We start from the raw sequence: 22,286 nt of genomic DNA on the forward strand, positions 1-22,286 counted from the left end.
TTACTGCCTGTTACAGAGATGTACACGGGAAAATTTATGTCCAAACTGTTCATCTGTACATCAGAGGGAGAGAAATAACGAGGGAAGGGGAAGTGAAGTGGAAAGAGATGGTGGCAGAGAGGAGGAAAACGGTAACCAAAGAAGTAGAAGGAAAGACGAGAGTAAAAGTGTGCAGCTGAAAGAAAGAAGAGGATATTGATGACAAGTGAGTCAGTAACAATGTATCTATAACAGTGTGTGTCATTTGAGTTGTGAAATTAAAACTAGGTCCCAGAGGATCGTGGGATATACGTCTACGCCCATGTGCTACTTTCCATTCCTGAGTGACACCTTTAAAACTAATAGACTTCCCTGAGGAGTTCTCACACACACACACACACACACACACACACACACACACACACACACACACACACACACACACATACTGGTAAAGGTGAATTGGAAGGACAATTTTTTCAAACAAGATTTTTGCAACACTAAACGGACCCCCCTTTCCGCTTGTGCTAGATAGATGAAGTGCATCTTTAAAAATCCCATTTGAGTTGTACAACACAAATCTCACTTCAAAATTGTGAAAAACACACCAGAACTCAAAATATAAGAACCTGACAACATGGTGTAATAAGAGGACAACACTAATTAGGTAACTTGGCTCCTCCCCCTGACATGAACAGTAATTGTCAGGGCTAACTTTATTAACAGGACAAAGGCCATACACATACACAAACATGTATTTTGTGTGTATTAAAAGGGCAACAGGTGAATAAAAGGAACAAATTGAGTGCATTTTACAAAAACAGGATTGTTTTGTTAACAGAAATGAAAATAACTGGCAATATAAAATTATATGTCCTCTTAGATCAGATGCACTAAAACAGTGTCAACAAAATGAATTTACCAATCTTCTAATAGTAAAATTCTAAAATAAATAAATGAGAAACCAAAACATACAAAATATCTTTTGTAACTCCTCCAAGAAGTACTTTGGAGTTATGTAGACTCCTCTACATAGGATTTTCTTTTTTCTTCAACGACACGCCCCGATTCCTCACAAAATCTCTGATGTTTTGAATAGAACGACCAGCCAGAGCAGGATCTTCTGCAGTTTTGCATTGCTGGCATTCGATAATAGTGGCCAGTTTTCCTTTTTTGATATGTTCGCCAAAATACTTCATTATCGCAGCAACCTCCGTGGGAGACCAAGGATGCTTTTTGACCCTCCTTGCATTTTCCAGAGAAGCTAGAAGCAGAAAAAAATAAATGTAAACAAACTACTTTTTAAACAATTTTTAAATTAAAGGGGACGTATTATGCTCAATTGTGTGAGTTGACATGGTTGTAGGATGCAAAAATATAATGGCGATAATCGGCTTCCTTCAAATAAGCCGAAGAATTGAGTTCTGCACACACTAGTTTTACAGCCCTGCTAAGAACAGTTAGTGTTTAGTCTACACAGCCCAAAGACGGCCTTTGCATTGTCCACGAGGACAGGTGCTGAGGCTGTGATTATGCTGGATTGTGCAAAATACACTACCTGGGACCTAAAAGAGCTCCTTTTTTAGTTGTTGAAAACCTACACTTAAGGAGTCGGGAGGCAATTCATAACCAAATATACATACAAAAGCAACAAAAAAAAAAGTGGGTTTTGCATAATATGTCCCCTTTAAGGTGAATTTGTTGTAACAGTGTTTCTTTGGTATAAATCCTGTAATGCTGACTGTTTAAATACTTATTACAATGGATGAATACATTTATTTAAATGTAAAATTCTGAAAGGTAGCCCACATTAAGTCAGAATTCCAATAAATAGCTATGGCAAATCACTATGGATGGAGAGCATTTTATTCCACACACCGTTATACAACAAAAAACATGTATAGCATGATATTGTAATAATTTGAAATGTATAACATATACTCAAACATTTCATATATAACTGTCTGACTCAAATGTTTATTTAAAAACAAGGGTGGACCCTGCCTGACCATGAGGTGGGCCTTCAGGTTTTTTCAGTGAACATAATTTTCTTCAAGACGTTCAGGTTACAGCCCACAATTAGCCAAACCAGCCCAAATTTTCCAATATTATCCAGATTCTGCCTATGGGAATAAGATGATGTTCAGAGTATGGAGATAATGTAGAAGCCCAATGGTTGAGGAATCCTCAAAATTAAAAACCCAAATCATAATATGTTCTCATTGCTTTGTTTATTAATTGTTTTGGTGCATTGCTGTTTTGAAAATGATAAGTATTTAAATGTATTACAGATTAAAACAGGCATAGGGAAAGTAATTTAAACATTTATCCCATTACTTAATACAAGGTATTGTTCCACATTGAATGTGATTTATGTTTTACCTTACCAAGTAGGTTAATATAATTGTCTAACCAAGTTGTAGAATTATGGTACGGTCCCTGGCAGAAAGATGAGCATAGTCACCATACTGGCTTGGGTGGTGTGGATAACTGGGTTCAAAAATGCATGAAGTTTACATTTGTGCTTAAGTGACTTTTGTATGCATGTCACCATTTACCAGATTGTTTATTTGTTTTCTTCTTACTGCTTGGCTTCATCTCCTTGTTTAGTATTCTGTTGGGTTCAATGACCTTACCCGCTCCATTTTTACTTTGTGCTGAAAAACAAAACAAAACAGTAAGCATATATTTGTTGTATTAAATCTCTTATAATGTAATGTCAAATGCTCCTGAATGTGGTCAAGCAACTAATGGACCTTGAAATCTTGAATATGGTTTCTAAGATAAATCCAGAGTCGCAACTATGACTTTTAGTTTAAGGTGACACATGTGAATGTGGAATATGGCTAGAGCTATTACAGCTGATATTAAAAGATACAAGGCTGAATTTTTCTCCAAACAAGACTCCGGTGTAGTGATGGGATTTCCGGCTCTTTTTAGAGATCCGGCTCTCTCGGCTCGGCTCACTAAAAAGAGCCGGCTCTTTCGGCTCCCGAACCGGCTCTTCAGGTTATTTTGTTGCTTTCATTCATTTATTATTAACAACAATATAAAATTATGCACAAAATGAATTACTAATGTTTAAAAACGTGTTTTCTATGTATATATGTTCATTATATAAATCTGCTTTTATTTATTCACTCCACATAAAATTTAAAAAATAAATTATAAAATACAAAAACCTACCATTTACAATTTAACTTTTAAAATTTAAACTTTAAATTTAAAAATACCAAGTGCCCAGTGCTCAGCTCAGTGGGTAGACACACTGGCAGCTTCACTTATATCACACTTAATTCACTGCGTTTTATCTTCCCATCGCACTGATGAGTGGACAGTTTTCAGGTGCCCGTGCACCGGCTCTATATGATATCCTTTTCTTGCAGACTCTACACTCTGCCTATGTATTGTCAGTAAAATTTAAATGGTTCTAGATTTTGCTTCTTTTCTTGGTGTCACTCATTTTCTTTACTCCACCTTTCTAATGTGACGACATTGTCTCTTGTTGTTGCTCCCGGCTCTCTTTCTCTCTCTCTCCCTGCTGCTCTTTTCGTGTGCTACTGCTGTTGCGAGTGTAACTACCGCCCCTAGCGCCTCCCTCTGCTCAGAGGCGGGAGGGGTGCAAACGCAAGGCTCTGTTTGCGCCCCTCCCGTCTCTACTCAGCGCAAACACAAGGCTGACGTGCAGCGAAAAAAGTGAGAGAGAGGGCAAGAGAAAGTAAAAAAAAAAAAATCCACGGCTCCCAATAAGGAGCCGGCTCGCATCGTTCACTTCAAAGAACCAGCTCTAAGAGCCATTTCGTTCGCGAACGACCCATCACTACTCCGGTGACTGGTCAACTTTCCACTCACCACTGATTTACTGTAGAAAGAGGATGAGAGCGTAGAGGGAATACTTCAGAAGCGCAAACCAGGTAAATAAAGAGTAGTAGATCAGCCCTCCACACACCAACTATTTTCATCTCTCTTGATTAATCTCATCTCCTTCTGTCTCCTGCAGGGCAGCTTCCTTTCTAACATCCTTCAACAAACCTTCCTCACTGTCCCTTGTTTGCACATGCCCAACACAACCTCAACCTGGCCAATGTAGAACAATGTAGACATTTTTTCCAACATGTGCAGTCCCAATGATATTGTTCTTCCTAATCCTATCCATTCTCTCCACCCTCAAAAAGAATCCCAGCATCTTTGCTTTCCCCAAACTCACCTCCAAGAACTGCAATCTATTAAGAACTCTGCTGCCCCCTTACTCTACTGCACTCACTCTAGAGACTATATCACCACATCCTAAAAAGAACATTACTGGCTGCACACTGACTATAGTATTGAGTGCAAACTCCTAATCAACTTTTAAGCCTTCAACAACCTCGCCCCCGCCACCCTGAGGGATTGTCTTTACTGTCACTCTCCCACAACACTGCTAACACTAACCTCCTTACCCCCATCATCAAAATCATAAATCTGAGGGTACAATCCTTTGCCACTGCTAATTGCACCCTCTGGAACTTCCTCTGCTCATTAGATTCTCTCTAGAACTTTAAATCACAGCTCAAAATCACCTGTTCAAACTAGCATTTCCTACCTGACCATCCTCCAAAACTGACCTTTCTATTCTGTTGAGCTGGTCTTTAGAAAGATCCTTGACTTTCTTTAAATTACCATTTGGACAAAGGTAACAATCACTGGAAAAATGATAGTAATGAATTATCTTTTTTTTTTTTACATAAAGATAGCAAAGATAGCAAAAGTGTCTAGGAAGTAGTTACAAAGGTAAAAGCTTCAATAAATGATGACAAACACATACCTGGAGGTTCCTTGACAACTTTCTTCATCATTCTAGTATCTATAGAATCTGTAATAAAGTCTATTAGTCATGTGATTTCATAAATTGAACAAAGTTGAGACTAATCACATTGTACTTACCAATCTGTGGATATACAAGATTTCCTTCATTGACCTCACGCTCCGCTCCGACCTCCTCACGCTCCGCTCCGACCTCCTCACGCTCCGCTCCGACCTCCTCACGCTCCGCTCCGACCTCCTCACGCTCCGCTCCGACCTCCTCACGCTCCGCTCCGACCTCCTCACGCTCCGCTCCGACCTCCTCACGCTCCGCTCCGACCTCCTCACGCTCCGCTCCGACCTCCTCACGCTCCGCTCCGACCTCCTCACGCTCCGCTCCGACCTCCTCACGCTCCGCTCCGACCTCCTCACGCTCCGCTCCGACCTCACTTTCTTCACTTGAATCTGTCAACTGTAGGTTATCTAACAAAATAAAAGATTGTCTTAATGAATTATAAGGTTATAGTGCAGGAAACGTGTATAATTCTTAACCTTAACACCACTTTACCTTCGATTTCAATCTCTTCAAGTGTTTTGCCTTGAAGGCTTTTGAGAGACCCTTTCTCCATGGCAATCAGTAGTTTGGATATTTTGGCAAGCTGGGTAGTAGCCTCTGGAAGTCTATAATATTCGCGATGAACACGAATATCATGACCTAGGAAGTTGGCAACTTGGTCTAACTCGTGATTCTTGAGGTTTAAGATCTGAGACAAAGTTGCGACATGTTTGCGCAACTGCGTTGAACGTAGGTGTTCAGGGTTTTCAGCCCCACATTCAGTCGCATAAATCCTCAAACAGTCCTGTCCTCTGTAGGGAGTCAGACAATGAGGTCTGGCAAACAGGAATATGTTTTCTGCCAGAACACCACAGTCTTGTCTTTTCTCTGTCAGCCGTGTTATGGCATTCACCATGTCTGGTGAAAGTAGCACTGCAACCTTGCGTCCTCGTTTACCCCTCAATTCTACACGACTGAAGTGTTGACAAAGGTAAAGTTCAAATTTTGTCAGTCCAATTGCAACATCCTTGTGCAGGGTACTAGTGTCTCTCTCCTGGAAGCCATTCAGTGTCATCTTTGAAATTTCTCCCCCTCTTCTCCTGTTAAATAGTATTACATTTGCCATGGTAGCTTTACAAAGTTCACTGTATGATTTTGGTGAACTATGCTCTTCCAAGTCCTTCAGTGCTTGTTCTGTAGTCTTCTCCAGATGTCTATGAAGACGCTGAACATCTTCTGTGAAAGGAAGTGTGGAAGGCTTGTTGAAGTGCCGCTCGTTTAGTGTGGTTAATGCAGTATGGGAGATGAGTTCTGACCACTTTGTAGCATAAAGGGTTTTGAAACTCTGGGTTGACTTTATCAGTGCACTGTCTTCTGCCATCAGTGCTCTGCAATGTATAATATCACAGACTTTCTGCAGTGAGTGTCCCAACTTTAAAGCAAGGCTTGGAGTCGAGTAGCAGTTCTTTTCTTCATCATACCCACACACCTTCTTAACAGCTTTGATAACCACATTGAAATTTGCAGGTCTTACAGCATCCTCAAAAGTGTGTATTGAGCATTCTTTCCGAAGTGTGAGCAGAAGTCTTCCACATTCTCGGAGTGTCTGGCGAATGTAGTCAAATTTGGTGGGATCTTTCCCATGTTTGTTAAAGAATGATTGAGCAAGCTGAAGAATAGAGAAGTCACTTCGCACAGTAGAAGTTATTTCATCATCTTTCATGACAGCTAATATCTTCCAAACACCGGGGGAAACTTGCTGACACAGAGCTGACTCACTCATACAGGCCAGGGACAAGACCTTTTTTCGTCCCCCCTCTGAATTGGCCTCCACTGGTTTTGAAGAACATTTACGAACATGTCTCCAAAGATCTCTTTTAAGATATAATGCCTCGCAATAAATGCAGTGAATATAGTCTTTTCCTTTGTAGGGTTTTTTTGATGTGCGTCTGGTTTTTAATGATCCAATCCCACTTGCGATGACCTCCGAGTTATGTCTGTGGTTTCCTTTGTTTCGCAGCTTAGAAAGCATTTTCAAACGGTCTTTGGACTTCTTGGGAAGACTTAAAACTCGAGCAACATCTGCATGTGATTTCTCATGAGTTTTTAAATGACGTGTAAACTTTGTCTGTAGTTTTCCACAAATGTAGCAGTATGTTTTGTTTCTTAGTGAGGAGGATGTTTTTAAGGAATCTTCAGCCGTAGTATTAGAGTCATCAACAATGCCTTCAGCATCAGACTTTTCTGCTGTGGCAATAACCCCTGATACGTCGAGCTGTCTTGTGCCAATTCCATCTTCAGATATTGATTCGGCATCTTCTGAAATTCTTTGTCCTACTCTCTCTAAAAAACTTTCTAGGCGAGGTCTTTTCGTTTTGCAAGCAGATTGACTGCTGGAGATCTCAGAGTTCTGTACTTGTTTGCAACTTATATTTAAAGGCTCTGATTTGTTGTCCCATGAGCTGTCTGAGTCAGCTATAGAATCTGGCACATATTCCTCTTCTGATGAAGCCCCCTCACTTGAACTATCTTCACTAAAGACCTAATAACAATCAAAAACACAAAGTAAGACTTTGTTTACCTTACATATTTTACTGAGAAGAATTCTGCAAAAACACTTACCTCTGGAAGAGGTTCAGTGAGGTTCACCTTGTGGCTAACATAACATCTTTTGTGCCAGGACTGGTAGCAAACTAGACAGAGAAAAATTAAGTTAATAAAAGAAAGGTAGTTAAAGCCGCTTTCCCCAATTTAAAAAAAACAGGCTAGATGGAAGCATAAACACAGTCAAGAAGGCTCCCCCCTCCCATTGGATATTATCCATAGGCCACACCCCCTGGTGTGCTTTGCTGCTAAACAGGCCAGTGCATAGTGTGGTGGAGCCATGTTAATGTAGAATTTAAGGAGTCAGGAAAGACTGTTCTATCGTTTTTCTGGACTGAGCCATGTTATTGGCTGATGGTTTTAGACAAATGCAACAGAACCACTTCATTTTTTTTTCTTTAATCTCCAAACAACATTTATAGCTATGCTTTGTTAAAATGTTGTTATGAACATGAAAAAAAAATATGTTAAGCCAACTTGTTTTTGCAAATTGGGTATAGCAGCTTTAATAATGACATGGTAAGTAAATATGTAAAAAGTGCAGATGTAAAAGGTTCATTATGAACATATATCATATTTACTTATGGATTAGTTTTTATAGTGTTCCTTATGGATCATATTTAAGATATTCTAATGTACCCAACCTTCCATAATTAAATAATTACCTTCACATCTCACACCACTCCATTTCAGAGGCGAAAAAGGTCCTCCACATGCAAAACATTTTTCTAAACTTGACATTTCGTCAGGGACTAGATCATGATCGCAGTCCTGTTTGGTAAAAAAAAACAAAAAAAAACAGTGTAATCAAAAACAAAATTCATACTTTTGTGATGTAAAATATCACAACCAAATAGTTGTTTTGGTTCCTCTTTAAAAAGGAGTTAAGGACGGAAGAAAAAAAAAAAAAAAAAAAACAGGTTCAAGTGTTACTAAAACTATTAAATCAATTTTTGTAACTTTTGCAATGCAAAATTTAAAGGGAAAAATACCTGCTGTATATAGATCAATTTTCAAAACAATTTGTTCTTCTAGGTTTTATATTATGGTATATATTACAAAACCACAATGAAAAGAAAATTCATTGTGGACCCACAACACCCAAAAAAGATTAGACTTACAATTTGTTCTTTCTGAAATGAGAAGATGTGTCCAAAGTTTTGACTGGGAGTGTAAAAAAGTATAATTAAATCATGAAGTCATGAATCCATCAAGACATAACGGATGGCCTTTACACAACAATGTTACATAAATGTGCTTAGCATTAACAGGAAAGAGTTTAGCGATTGTTTCGGTTGTATTTACATGCTCCTTCCTATAGTAAGCTTCATTCTTGCTCCTTGATCAGCTGAAATTCAAATATGCGATCTAACTACATCAGAGTTCATTTCAACCAAGCCGAGAACTACGTCTTTATGCAAACCAGATTTAGGGTTGGGGTTTCATACTTCTTGTTTCAAATCTCAGTCCTCCTAATGCGTGCATCTTACTTGGTCAAGATAACCAAGGACCCACATACCTCAATACTGCCTAATAACTAGCACCTCAGTCTACAACTAAAACAATCTGACACTGAAACTCCAATTTACCTTTGTTGCGTCGTTAGGAGAGGAACTGGCTGCATTCTCATCCACAGCCTGAGATGCCACCATGTTGGATTTCTAAGGAAGAAGCATGAATAATGAATGGCAGTCTTTGGGTCTAGCCAAGATGAATACAGTCCTCCTAATGTCTGGACCTGTCCAGTTGAGTAATACACAGGACCCGTGTGTGTATGCACAATTGCCAGAGTAACTCTCATTGATCTGAATTCATTTCTAAACTCAGTCCTCCTAATGTCTGGACCTGTCCAGTTGAGTAATACACAGGACCCGTGTGTGTGGGCGCACTTGTAGGTAGAACTCAGTTGTTTATACTTCCTGTTTCAAATCTCAGTCCTCCTAATGCGTGCATCTTACTTGGTCAAGATAACCAAGGACCCACATACCTCAATACTGCCTAATAACTAGCACCTCAGTCTACAACTAAAACAATCTGACACTGAAACTCCAATTTACCTTTGTTGCGTCGTTAGGAGAGGAACTGGCTGCATTCTCATCCACAGCCTGAGATGCCACCATGTTGGATTTCTAAGGAAGAAGCATGAATAATGAATGGCAGTCTTTGGGTCTAGCCAAGATGAATACAGTCCTCCTAATGTCTGGACCTGTCCAGTTGAGTAATACACAGGACCCGTGTGTGTATGCACAATTGCCAGAGTAACTCTCATTGATCTGAATTCATTTCTAAACTCAGTCCTCCTAATGTCTGGACCTGTCCAGTTGAGTAATACACAGGACCCGTGTGTGTGGGCGCACTTGTAGGTAGAACTCAGTTGTTTATACTTCCTGTTTCAAATCTCAGTCCTCCTAATGCGTGCATCTTACTTGGTCAAGATAACCAAGGACCCACATACCTCAATACTGCCTAATAACTAGCACCTCAGTCTACAACTAAAACAATCTGACACTGAAACTCCAATTTACCTTTGTTGCGTCGTTAGGAGAGGAACTGGCTGCATTCTCATCCACAGCCTGAGATGGCACCATGTTGGATTTCTAAGGAAGAAGCATGAATAATGAATGGCAGTCTTTGGGTCTAGCCAAGATGAATACAGTCCTCCTAATGTCTGGACCTGTCCAGTTGAGTAATACACAGGACCCGTGTGTGTATGCACAATTGCCAGAGTAACTCTCATTGATCTGAATTCATTTCTAAACTCAGTCCTCCTAATGTCTGGACCTGTCCAGTTGAGTAATACACAGGACCCGTGTGTGTGGGCGCACTTGTAGGTAGAACTCAGTTGTTTATACTTCCTGTTTCAAATCTCAGTCCTCCTAATGCGTGCATCTTACTTGGTCAAGATAACCAAGGACCCACATACCTCAATACTGCCTAATAACTAGCACCTCAGTCTACAACTAAAACAATCTGACACTGAAACTCCAATTTACCTTTGTTGCGTCGTTAGGAGAGGAACTGGCTGCATTCTCATCCACAGCCTGAGATGGCACCATGTTGGATTTCTAAGGAAGAAGCGTGAATAATGAATGGCAGTCTTTGGGTCTAGCCAAGATGAATACAGTCCTCCTAATGTCTGGACCTGTCCAGTTGAGTAATACACAGGACCCGTGTGTGTATGCACAATTGCCAGAGTAACTCTCATTGATCTGAATTCATTTCTAAACTCAGTCCTCCTAATGTCTGGACCTGTCCAGTTGAGTAATACACAGGACCCGTGTGTGTGGGCGCACTTGTAGGTAGAACTCAGTTGTTTATACTTCCTGTTTCAAATCTCAGTCCTCCTAATGCGTGCATCTTACTTGGTCAAGATAACCAAGGACCCACATACCTCAATACTGCCTAATAACTAGCACCTCAGTCTACAACTAAAACAATCTGACACTGAAACTCCAATTTACCTTTGTTGCGTCGTTAGGAGAGGAACTGGCTGCATTCTCATCCACAGCCTGAGATGGCACCATGTTGGATTTCTAAGGAAGAAGCGTGAATAATGAATGGCAGTCTTTGGGTCTAGCCAAGATGAATACAGTCCTCCTAATGTCTGGACCTGTCCAGTTGAGTAATACACAGGACCCGTGTGTGTATGCACAATTGCCAGAGTAACTCTCATTGATCTGAATTCATTTCTAAACTCAGTCCTCCTAATGTCTGGACCTGTCCAGTTGAGTAATACACAGGACCCGTGTGTGTGGGCGCACTTGTAGGTAGAACTCAGTTGTTTATACTTCCTGTTTCAAATCTCAGTCCTCCTAATGCGTGCATCTTACTTGGTCAAGATAACCAAGGACCCACATACCTCAATACTGCCTAATAACTAGCACCTCAGTCTACAACTAAAACAATCTGACACTGAAACTCCAATTTACCTTTGTTGTGTCGTTAGGAGAGGAACTGGCTGCATTCTCATCCACAGCCTGAGATGGCACCATGTTGGATTTCTAAGGAAGAAGCATGAATAATGAATGGCAGTCTTTGGGTCTAGCCAAGATGAATACAGTCCTCCTAATGTCTGGACCTGTCCAGTTGAGTAATACACAGGACCCGTGTGTGTGGGCGCACTTGTAGGTAGAACTCAGTTGTTTATACTTCCTGTTTCAAATCCCAGTCCTCCTAATGCGTGCATCTTACTTGGTCAAGATAACCAAGGACCCACATACCTCAATACTGCCTAATAACTAGCACCTCAGTCTACAACTAAAACAATCTGACACTGAAACTCCAATTTACCTTTGTTGCGTCGTTAGGAGAGGAACTGGCTGCAATCTCATCCACAGCCTGAGGTGCCACCATGTTGGATTTCTAAGGAAGAAGCATGAATAATGAATGGCAGTCTTTGGGTCTAGCCAAGATGAATACAGTCCTCCTAATGTCTGGACCTGTCCAGTTGAGTATTACACAGGACCCGTGTGTGTATGCATACTTTTCAGTATAGCCTTTATTCATTTAATACTATTTATACTTATACTGTACTATTTACATTATACCTTGCTTCTCCATGGCCAGTTGGAATCACCATAGTTATAGGTGATTTCTTCTCCTGGACCAATATCTTTGATTGCAAACAAACAGAGATGGGGCCTTCCATCCACTCTGGTAACTGTCATTTTACTGTTTGGATTCACATTATCGTCATTTACAAGTCTGCCAAGTGAGCCGTCCTCTCTGGTAGCATCAACACTAAAACAAAAAGTATACAATAACAATTACACTCTGTAAAGAAAGTCATTAAGTATATTAGGTTGTAGAACGTCTGAATAACATTTTAATATTCAATTCAAAATATTATTTGAATATTATAATTTGTAAACCTCATGTATTTTATCCTTTATCAAAGCAGTTACATACCATAACTGTTTTCCATTGAACTTGAAATCAAATATGAAAACCTTGAGTGCATCATGGTAAAGTTTCATTCGGTTTTCTTGTTCCTCTTTAGTTATGATTTGTCCTCTGTACTCAAAAAGAAAATCTCCCTTTTGAAATGACCGACAGCTGAACACACCGCGACCTAAAGACACACATCAAAAACAAATTGGGCAATAAACTATAAACCATTTAATTAAAATCCTTCTTGTTTTTAAATATGTTTTTTATTTGATTATATTGTATTATTTATTTTGGAACATGTAACATGTTCATAATTCCTTGGGGAAAGACAAGGAAAAAATAGAAATATAATAATAATAATAATAAAACAAGTATAATTATATTCGTGATTATTAATTTTCTCATGCATGGTATGCTACAAAAAAACTACAAAAAACATAAAAATTTCTATTTTGAGAAGCTGACTGCATTCTTTGGAATCAACTCACCTTTAAATGAATCAATATACCTCACATCAAATCCTGCCTTGTCTTCACCTAAGGAGCAGTAATACCTAGCATCTTGTATGGGATTTATTTTAGCTCTCCGTGGCCTTGTTGCCGCCATCCCCTGCAAAGATCAGGTATTAATGACTTTAGAAATAACACATTATACTACAAAATGTATGTAGACATAGAAATAAACAGATCGAAAAATCTATTTATGTTGGGGAGAGTTCCCCTAAAGGTTCCAAATATCTGTGTTTCCCAAAAGTTCCTCCTATCTTGTATCACTGTGTGTCAGAGGCTGCATGCCCTACCTGTGGAAGTTCTGTTTCGTATATTTTATTTGGTCTAAGGTTACTGCAAATCTTAATGAGTTAATTTTCATATCCACATTTCCTTAACCTTTTATATTTCTTAAAGTTATAAATTAAAATAATGATTTAGTATGGTTGAACAATAAGCATATTTGTCCTACAGTTTTTGTTTCATTTGTAAAATATTTTCTGAAAACAGATCTCACTAGTTTTAAAACCACAAGTTTTGTGATGCTAAAACCAAAATTAATCAAACCAACAGCAACAGAATGTCAAACTTTTGCTACTAGCATGCTGGCTAGCTAAACTGTCAAAAATTAGATGCTTTGGTGTATCCGAACGTAATATAATAACCTATATTACTTTGCTTTATTGGATGAATATATTTATATAAACATCATGTGTAAGGGAATTTGTATGGTTCTCACCTGATCTTCCACGAAAGCAGTAAGATAAAAGCTGTCTCATTAAATCCTCATGTCGTGCACCTGAACTCTTTAGTGTCCTCTTCTTCTTCTTCTGCTCTTTAAATGTTCATGGTGGTTGGCAACCAGCGTAGATGTACATTAGCGCCCCCATAGTGCTGAGGAGTGGATATCATTGGCCAAGAACAGTGGATTAACACTGGGATTCTTGCAAATAGAATGCTATGATGTAATAGAGTTAAATTGCTCTAGTGCATTCTGACATAACTCACTTGGAATATGTAGACTTAATAATACTGTATAAAATGTAATTTTTCCAAAAGACTGATATTTATGCTTCTAAATTTTTAAAGAATGAAACAAAAGTAGTAAATGGGGATGATGAGTTTTAGTAACAACTTCAAAGTTATTTGGCTAAAAGAGTTTTAAAATTCAAATAATTAACTTGGACCAAAAAGGCATATTATTGCTACAATGAGATTGGTGAATAAAAATAGATTAGACCACAGATATTTAAGTATTGCAGCAATACAATTAATTTTCATGACCTTAAGTGTTTTTGTGATGCTTTCTTTTTCTTTTTAAATAGTAAAAACTCATGACATAATTAGGACAAAGTTTATAATGAAATAGAAAAATCTTTATTATTGTGGCTGGTCTGGGATGCTGCTGCAGGTGAGATGGACTCACCTGCATTGTATCTACAATCTGTTACAGCAACTGTATAATTATTGTAATTGTTGGACAGCGTGAGGGAACGACCGGCTCAGGTGAGCCACAGGCTGGTGCGCTAGCGGGATGGGGGTGCCGCTGGAAGCGTGGGCGGTCCCTGGAACCACCTCGTCACCAGCGCCGCTAGATCTACAGGCGAACGCCCAGGTAGTCACTTCCCCGTGGCTGGGCTGGGGCGCTGATGCTCCAGGCCTATTCCCTCGCTTGCTCATGGAGGGGGGGGGAGGTGGCTCCTCGGTCTTAGTCGGGGGAAGAGGGTATGTGGCGGGGCGTGTTCTGCGATGCCGCTGCATGTGAGATGGACCCACCTGCACGGCATCTATAATCACACCACGCTGGCTTAAAACTTGTGCTCTGCTTGTGGTGTTGTTTGTGGTGATGTGTACGGCAGACACAAACATACCTTCCCACCCTCATACACACAACCACAAACACTCGGCCCTCACCCAACGTGGACACAGACATAAATGGACACTGTACACACAATCACACTCCCCAAACATTCTCTACATCCCAGGTCCAGGTATTCTTGCCCCGGAGGGGGAACTCATACCCAGACCCAGATGTTGCCCTCCTCCCTGAGGTGGAAATCAAGCAGACCGTCCCCGGCTCCGCAGTGGCAGGGGGCCGCTGCAACCCAGGCCTCGATCAGATGGCCAATTCCACCTTCAGGCCCCCCCGCCCTGACGGCTGGCAGAGAGTGGGGCTCTGTGAAGACCCCATGCCTCCCTCCGCTCGCTCATATGTAGTGTTGCTGCGTGCTGTTCTAAAGTGCATTTAAAACACGGGAGGAGATGTCATCTGTTCTTTTGATATTCATCAGAACCCTGGCTGCAGCATTTTGGATCAGCTGAAGACTTTTAGTTGCATTATGTGGACTTCCTGATAGTTAAGAGTTATAGTAATGCAGCCTTGAAGTAACAAAGGCATCAACTAGTTTTTCAGCATCACTCCTGGATGGGATGTTTCTAATTTTAGCAATATTATGGAGGTGGAAGGAGGAGACCCTAGAAACCTCTTTCATGTCAGATCTAAATGACATGTCTTTGTCAAAAAATAACACAGAGGTTCTTTGCTTTATTACTGGAGGCTAATTTAATGCCATCCAGATGAAGGGACTGACCAAGTAATTTGTTTTTCTGAGCTTCTGGTCCAAAGACAACTTCTGTCTTGTCGGAATTCAAAAGGAGGAAGTTTGAAGACATCCAGGTTTTTATGTCTTCCAAGCATGCCCGTAATCTTTATAACTGATTAGGTTCATCAGGATTTAGGTGTGCATAGCTATGGAAATTTATCCCATGCTGTCTAATGATTTTACCAATAGGGAACATATATATAGTAAAAAGGATCAGTCCAAGTACAGAACCCTGTGGTGTACGCCACAAGTAACCATAGAGGTTGAAGAGGATTTATCATTTACGTAAACAAACCTTGAGTCTGTTGGACAAGTAAGATTTAAACCAGCCTAGTGCTGTTCCTTTGATCCCTGCAACATTTTCAAACCTTTTCTTTTCCTTGACTACCTTTTAGATACCTCAGAACATGTTTCACTGCTGTCCAATCATCAACAGTTGGCGCATTGAAGTGTTGTGACAGTTTGCTGACAACATAGCTTAAATCAGGTCGCGTACAATAGCTCAGATAAATAAGACATCCTACCGCTTCACGATATCTCCTCACATCTGGTAATGTCTCGAATTTATCAGAATGAGTCCATTTCTGTTCACAGGGTGTTAACCTTGGCTTACAGTTTTGCATGTTAAATCTTTTTAAAATGTTCTCAATATATATTTTCTATGACATTTTGACACATTCTTTTTCTTGAAGAAAATCTATTCCTAGAAAATGGTTAAGTTTCCCCAGATCTTTCATTTGGAATTTAGAAGAGAGCATTTCTTTCACGCCTGAAAGCACATTTTCATTGTTAGCTGCAATGAGTAAATCATCCACCCACACTATGATGATTACTTTTTCACTTTCAGTTTCTTTTGAATACACACAATGATCAGCAATATTTTGTCTAAATCCACAACTGCTTAAATAGTCATGTAAGGTTTGGTTCCAGTTACGACCCGATTGCTTCAGCCCATAAAGTGATTTCTTTAGTCTATACACCAGTTTATTAGTCTCACTTGATTCTGTCTCAAAACCTTCTGGTTGTTGTATATATATTTCTTCATTTATTGGTGCGTGTAGATAGGCGGTTTTTACATCCATCTGGTGAACCAACATATCATCCTGAACCACTTTCTGCATCAAAACTCTCACACTCGATAAATTAGCAGTCGGTGAAAAAGTCTCCTCATAATCAACTCCTTTTGTTTGACTAAAACCTTTAGCCACAAATCGAGCTTTATATCTGTCTGATCCGTCTGAGTTCTTTTTAACGGCATAAACCCATTTACCCCCCACTGCTTTCTTACCCTCTGGTAAAGTGGTTAAAGTAAATGTGTCATTCTCCTTAAGGGATTGAATTTCTTCATTCATCGCTTTTTCCCATTCTTTTGACTCACTTGACACAATAGCTTCACTAAATGATGTGGGTATTTCACACAACAATCTGTAGCAATAATCAACACTAGTTTGCATCTGTTCATTTTCACACTCTTTCACATCCGTGATATAATCACTCAAATAATCAGGTCTCTTTCTGATTCTGGATGGATAACGTGTAGCTCCAGCATCTACTTTATCCTCAGTTTTAACCTCGGACTCAGTTTGACTGCTTTCACTACCATCTGGAATGTCCTCATCCTTCGTCTGTTTGGGTTCACCATCTTTTCTGGATTCATAAACCTCATCTTCATACATCTGATCACTCTGTGTTTGTTGATCCATTGTCGCGGGATTTAGTATTTTTATCAATCTGTGCTTTTCAACCTTCCCGGTTTTTGGGAAATAGATCAAATATGCTGGACTATTTTTGTCATATCCCAAGAAAACACCTTTGTCGCATCTTGGATCCAGCTTTCCCCTATTTTGTTTATAAGCATAGCACAATGATCCGAATTTTTTCATTCTAGAAAGATCAGGTCTTTTTCCAGTTAACATCTTATACGCTGTCTGACCTGTGCGTTTGTTAAAACATCGGTTCCTAATCACTCCCGCGGTTTGTACTGCATATGGCCATAAAGACTTTGGCAATTCGCTCTCAACTAACATGCATCTCGCCATGTCAAAAAGTGTACGCCAGTTCCTCTCTGCTGTTCGGTTTTGATGAGGCGAATATGGCGCCGAAGTTTCCTGCCTAATGCCGTGTCTACTTAATAAATCTCTGAACTGACTGCTTGTAAATTCAGTTCCATTATCAGAACGAATGCCCTTGATTTTCCCATATGACGCCACATCTGCAATAAATCTTTCAGTTGCTTGAGTTGTATCACTTTTGTGTTTCAGATTATATACAAATGTTGCACCTGAATAATCATCAACAAACGACAAAACAAACTTAAACCCTTCTTTAGAGTTTGGCGTAATCGGACCAGCCAAATCCGTATGTACCAACTCTAATGCTGCCCTGGCCTTTTCATCCGGTTCTCGGTTCCTAGTTTGAATAAACTTCCCTTGTATACAGGCTTCACATTGCATATTTTTGTTGATTTTACCCTTAATTTCCATTCCATCAACGACATTTTGCAGATTTTGAACATCCTCATAATTACAGTGTCCTAGGATTTCATGCCACGTTTGCATATCAAAACATCCATTACATTTATCTTCAAACTCTTGCACAGTGTTTATAAAGAACAGTCTCTCGTGTTCATATATAGGGAATTTTGTTCCATCAACATGTTTAAGAAAACTGTCCCCGTGTTTGAAAACCACAGTGGCTCCGTTACTAGTAGCTGCTTTTACTGACAAAATGTCCTGTGGGAACGATGGAATGTAGAGTGCTTGTTTCAATGTTACCTTGTGGCTGCGTCCTTTACTGTCGATCATACTTATCTCAGCATCTCCTCGCCGCTTTGCAGCTCCTCTGCTCCGCCTTCCGTCAGCCAACTCTACACAATGAGCCTCGGGTTGAAATGTGTCATCAAAAGTCTTAAAACTCTCGATCTTCGTGAAGATATGTGACGTCGCTCCCGTATCCACCAATAGCTGGTTATTCAGCATCTCTTGGCCGCCGTCCGGGACCCTCTGGGGTTTGGAGCCCGTCTTGAACGCGTAGTCCTTCTCCACGACCCCTCTCGCTTCATCCCGTCTTAGCTTCCTTCTACAGGTCGCATCTTTGTGTGTACTACTCCGGCAAAAACTGCACCATACTCTAGATCGGCACGTTCTTGCAGTGTGTCCCTTTAGTCGAAAATTTAAAACACACAATCTCATTATTCTTTGATCTTCGGTCATCTGCTCGCCATGAAGTAGAATCCTGGTCTGATTGCACTTTTGTCCTCATTACGTTGTCATTAGTTATAGCCACACGCATTCGCTCGGTTTCTTCATAACTTCTGAGTTTTACTTTAAAATCTGAAAATGTGATTTTTGCTTCACTCTGTGTAACGTGCACAATCAGGGGTTTAAACGTCTCTGGTAGACCTTTCATTATCATTGCGATCAGAAGTCCATCAGTTAGTGACTCACCCGCATTTTTTAACGCTGTGATAATTGCTTCTGCTCGGATAATATAGTCCGTCACACTTTCATTCTTTTCATTTGTGAGAGAAGTGAGTTCGGTGTACAGACTTATGATCCTTGGCTTGCCCACTCCTGCATAATGACCTCTCAAAATTTTTAGGGCCTTCCGTCCGTCATCAACTGCATCTCTCATAACTAACGATAAACTTTTGTCATCCAGAAATTGTATCAACTCTGCATATGCTTCTGCATTTTTGTCATCATCTTCACCATCGGCTTCTTCATCACCCTCAGCCTTTAAGATGACATCTTTCAAACCTTGTAGTCTGAGATGACCAAGGAACTTCGTTTCCCATATCTCATATTTCCTTTCATCTCCATCAAATTGCAAACGGGAATATCGACTGCCCGACTCTGCCGTGCGTCTGCTCATGATGCACAAAAACGCTTACTCACTCAATCGTGCCAAACTTTTAACACCTGCCGGTAACTTGCGCAGCGGAAGCGTGCTGGGCCCATAACCTGTTAGCAGAGCTGCTCTGGGCCACGTCATGGCATAATATTTTTGAGGGAGAATAAAAAGTCAACACACATATCTTATTTCTGATGGAGGACTCTGCCACTACACTTCTCCAGTCCATTCACAAAGTCGTTGCATGGTGAGACATGGATAGGAAGTGGGCGGAGCCTTTTACCGTCATTTTATTGTGACGCAAAGTACAAACACCTGTGGACACACAATCCAACAGAAACGTTTCCAGCGGTGAGTATCATGGTTGCTAGGCAACCTGAGCAGTGCGACGGAGCCTAGACCGTCCCATTTCACAAGCCTCTCACTTCCGACCTTAGCGGTCTTTGAGTACGCGGCCCTTGTGGACTGCTAAGGCTGCGTATTTTAAGGCTGCAGACCCTGAATTGGGATACAGCCACAGAGACAGAACACCAAACCATGATAACCGAAACATGGGAAAATAATAATCAAAACTGTACACTAAGAAAGCAGAACAACAAAGCATGGAGCAGCAAAAAACCAAAACACAGACAGCAATAAATACAAAACACACAGTGAAGGGAAAGGGTGAACACAAGACCCAGGGAACACAGATAAACGTGAAGGCAAGAGGACCTAAAACAGTGAATAAAAAATAACCACAAACTCAAAATGCTGGGTCGAGAGACCCAGGACCATGACACCTAAATGCATTGAGTTGCCACTATGTGATTGCCCAATTAGTGAGTAGTTAACGAGCAGTTCGAGGTGTACCCAATAAAGGTCACTCTTTTTTACATTTGTTTTAGAATTGCAATATCCTCTTTACACAGGGCCAGGAAAGCATTTCCCCTTGAAAAATAAGATAATAGAAAACAACCTATATTTGTATTCACTCAGGTTCTCTTCATCTAATCTGATAACAGATAAATGAGAGAACAAACCAAAAAATAAATAACTTATCAGTCAAATACTTTTTCATACCACTTTGTAAGTACGTAACTGTATTTACTTAGTATAACTGTGAATAATTACACAAAACCTTAGTGTTTCATATAAAAGCAAAGCTTCATATGTCTTCTTTCCAACAAGGTAAAGCAGGCTTTTATTACAATTAAGTTCAACATACAGTGGTTCATTTGGTGTGGTCATTTTGGAACATTTACCAGTTATCTAACCCACATGTGAATTGGAAGGACTGTGTAAGAATTGGCGGGACAACTACACACAAGCCTCATTATTATTCACACATGTGTGAATATTCATGAGGTCCTGCTATTACACACGCTACCACCAGGGACACTCTTGGTGATACACAGATTTAACACAAAATCAAGTTTATATGTATTAAACCGACATCTTGATTTTTTTGTTTTTTTAGGGTTAGTGGACCAATAGAAACCACTCTACGTTGTTAGATTTCAGTCAAAATTAGCAGGACACCGCCTCTGTCCTGTTAATTCAAAATGTCCTTCTAGTGTGGTGTGTATTCAGACGAAATGTCCAGCTAATACATGTTTACCAACGCACACACACACACACACACACACACACACACACACACACACACGGGGAGGATTTATACCTGCTCCAGGCCCACCAAGCTCCAAATCATGACGGGACATGTGATTCACCCCTGCGTTAGACCGTACTCCCCATACAACACAAGTATATCTATATAACTTCCCACACCATATTTCTGTGTAAATTACTTAGAATCACTCCAGAACTTACATATTTTGTGAAACACGTGATCTTTTGTCTAAGCAGTGATGTTCTCATGACACCTGTTATCTACACAGAAACTATTACAACACATTTTCCTGCGGAAAATTTTAATTTTGGTTCTGAAGGAGCTGAACAGCTTGTCGTTCATAGATTACAAACAGCTGTTGACCAAGAAAATCAAGTCCCTCACTCAATGACCCAGTGTTTGAATTAGCCGATAAAATGATAAAGTCGTGGTTAAAAGTGCGACGGGCTTAAATAGTTCTGTGTCTGATAAACTTTTTGAATGTCTACAGTTTACACGTGAACTTTGGACTCACATTCTGAAGCCAGATAGACATAGATAGTCCACTTCAGACAGGTTTGCACTATTGGGAATACTTTTAATTTCCAGATAGGCCAGCTCTTGATGCCCACTCAGTAGCACTGAAGTTGCCAACAGATTAACTATACTCTTTACATATTGTCACCATGCAGATTTTAACAGGTCTTACAGATTCTGTGTCCATGACTCTTCTAGGGTCTGCTCGCGTCTGATTGACGTAAGTTTCATTATCAGATGGTGAGTCTGAGGGTCTGTGGAGATATCCGTGTGCCTGCCAATTTTCTGTGATGTCATCATAAGTAGATCAACAGCCAGGAAATCACATCATCTGTATACTGGACTCTGGAAAAGGATGAAACTGTGTGTTAGCAGAAAAGGAAATATTCATCCTTTTCCAGAGTCCAGTATACAGATGAAACTGTGTGTTAGCAGAAAAGGAAATATTCAAGAGATTTGTAAAAGGTCAGAACGTAGCTTTTGTTATCCTTTATTTTTACAAGTAAAGGTCTCACAATATTAAAATCTCTTTTTCAAGACAGACCTACTTTGTCATATATATATATTATTTGTTAACCAAACAGTGATGGTTTACTGAGGGTGGACCCTGTACAAATGGAACAAAGGGGGTACCCCTCAAGTTAAAGTGAACTGGATCCATCAGTCATCAGTTTCTGATGAACTGAGAATGATTTGTGTTAGCTACTACTGTGGCTTGGTTAACTGTGAACTCTGCTGACACAAGGATTAAACATATATTGTGTGGTTGACCAGTCAAAAGTGTGCAAGTCCCTCAAGTCAAAAGTGTGCAACTTGAGGGACTTGACAAATACCTGAAGGACTGGTTAAACCTTTTATAGACTTGTGGTATATGTAAGGGACAGCTCTGCACGACTGAAGGATTA

The 22,286-nt window shown here is 40.1% G+C and overlaps 2 protein-coding genes across 3 annotated transcripts; both read right to left on the reverse strand.

Annotated features, from left to right (window-relative positions):
- Positions 1-383: 383 nt before the first annotated feature.
- On the reverse strand, positions 384-9,545 carry LOC308403205 (uncharacterized protein). Its single transcript, XM_080892468.1, has 9 exons — positions 9,478-9,545; positions 9,010-9,081; positions 8,086-8,191; positions 7,439-7,509; positions 5,330-7,358; positions 4,903-5,244; positions 4,784-4,831; positions 2,538-2,636; positions 384-1,243 (listed from the first exon to the last, which is right to left on the reverse strand). The coding sequence occupies exons 1-9, from the start codon at positions 9,538-9,540 to the stop codon at positions 1,008-1,010; spliced, it is 3,066 nt and encodes a 1,021-aa protein (XP_080748594.1). The 5' UTR covers positions 9,541-9,545; the 3' UTR covers positions 384-1,007.
- Positions 9,546-10,049: 504 nt separating this feature from the next.
- Positions 10,050-14,229, reverse strand: LOC308403222 (N-lysine methyltransferase KMT5A-A-like). 2 transcript variants are annotated; one of them, XM_080892490.1, is made up of 7 exons: positions 13,538-14,229; positions 12,799-12,919; positions 12,329-12,491; positions 11,968-12,160; positions 11,711-11,782; positions 11,350-11,421; positions 10,050-10,953 (listed from the first exon to the last, which is right to left on the reverse strand). In XM_080892490.1, the coding sequence occupies exons 2-7, from the start codon at positions 12,914-12,916 to the stop codon at positions 10,849-10,851; spliced, it is 723 nt and encodes a 240-aa protein (XP_080748616.1). In that variant the 5' UTR covers positions 12,917-12,919; positions 13,538-14,229; the 3' UTR covers positions 10,050-10,848. The 2 variants fall into 2 exon arrangements, with proteins under 2 accessions (XP_080748616.1, XP_080748617.1); XM_080892491.1 differs by lacking the exon at positions 11,711-11,782 and having other exon boundaries at positions 12,799-14,229.
- Between the last annotated feature and the right edge of the window lie 8,057 nt (positions 14,230-22,286).

Source organism: Rhamphochromis sp. 'chilingali' (genome assembly GCF_963969265.1).
Source record: "Rhamphochromis sp. 'chilingali' genome assembly, chromosome: 9".
Classification (NCBI taxonomy): Eukaryota; Metazoa; Chordata; class Actinopteri; order Cichliformes; family Cichlidae; genus Rhamphochromis; species Rhamphochromis sp. 'chilingali'.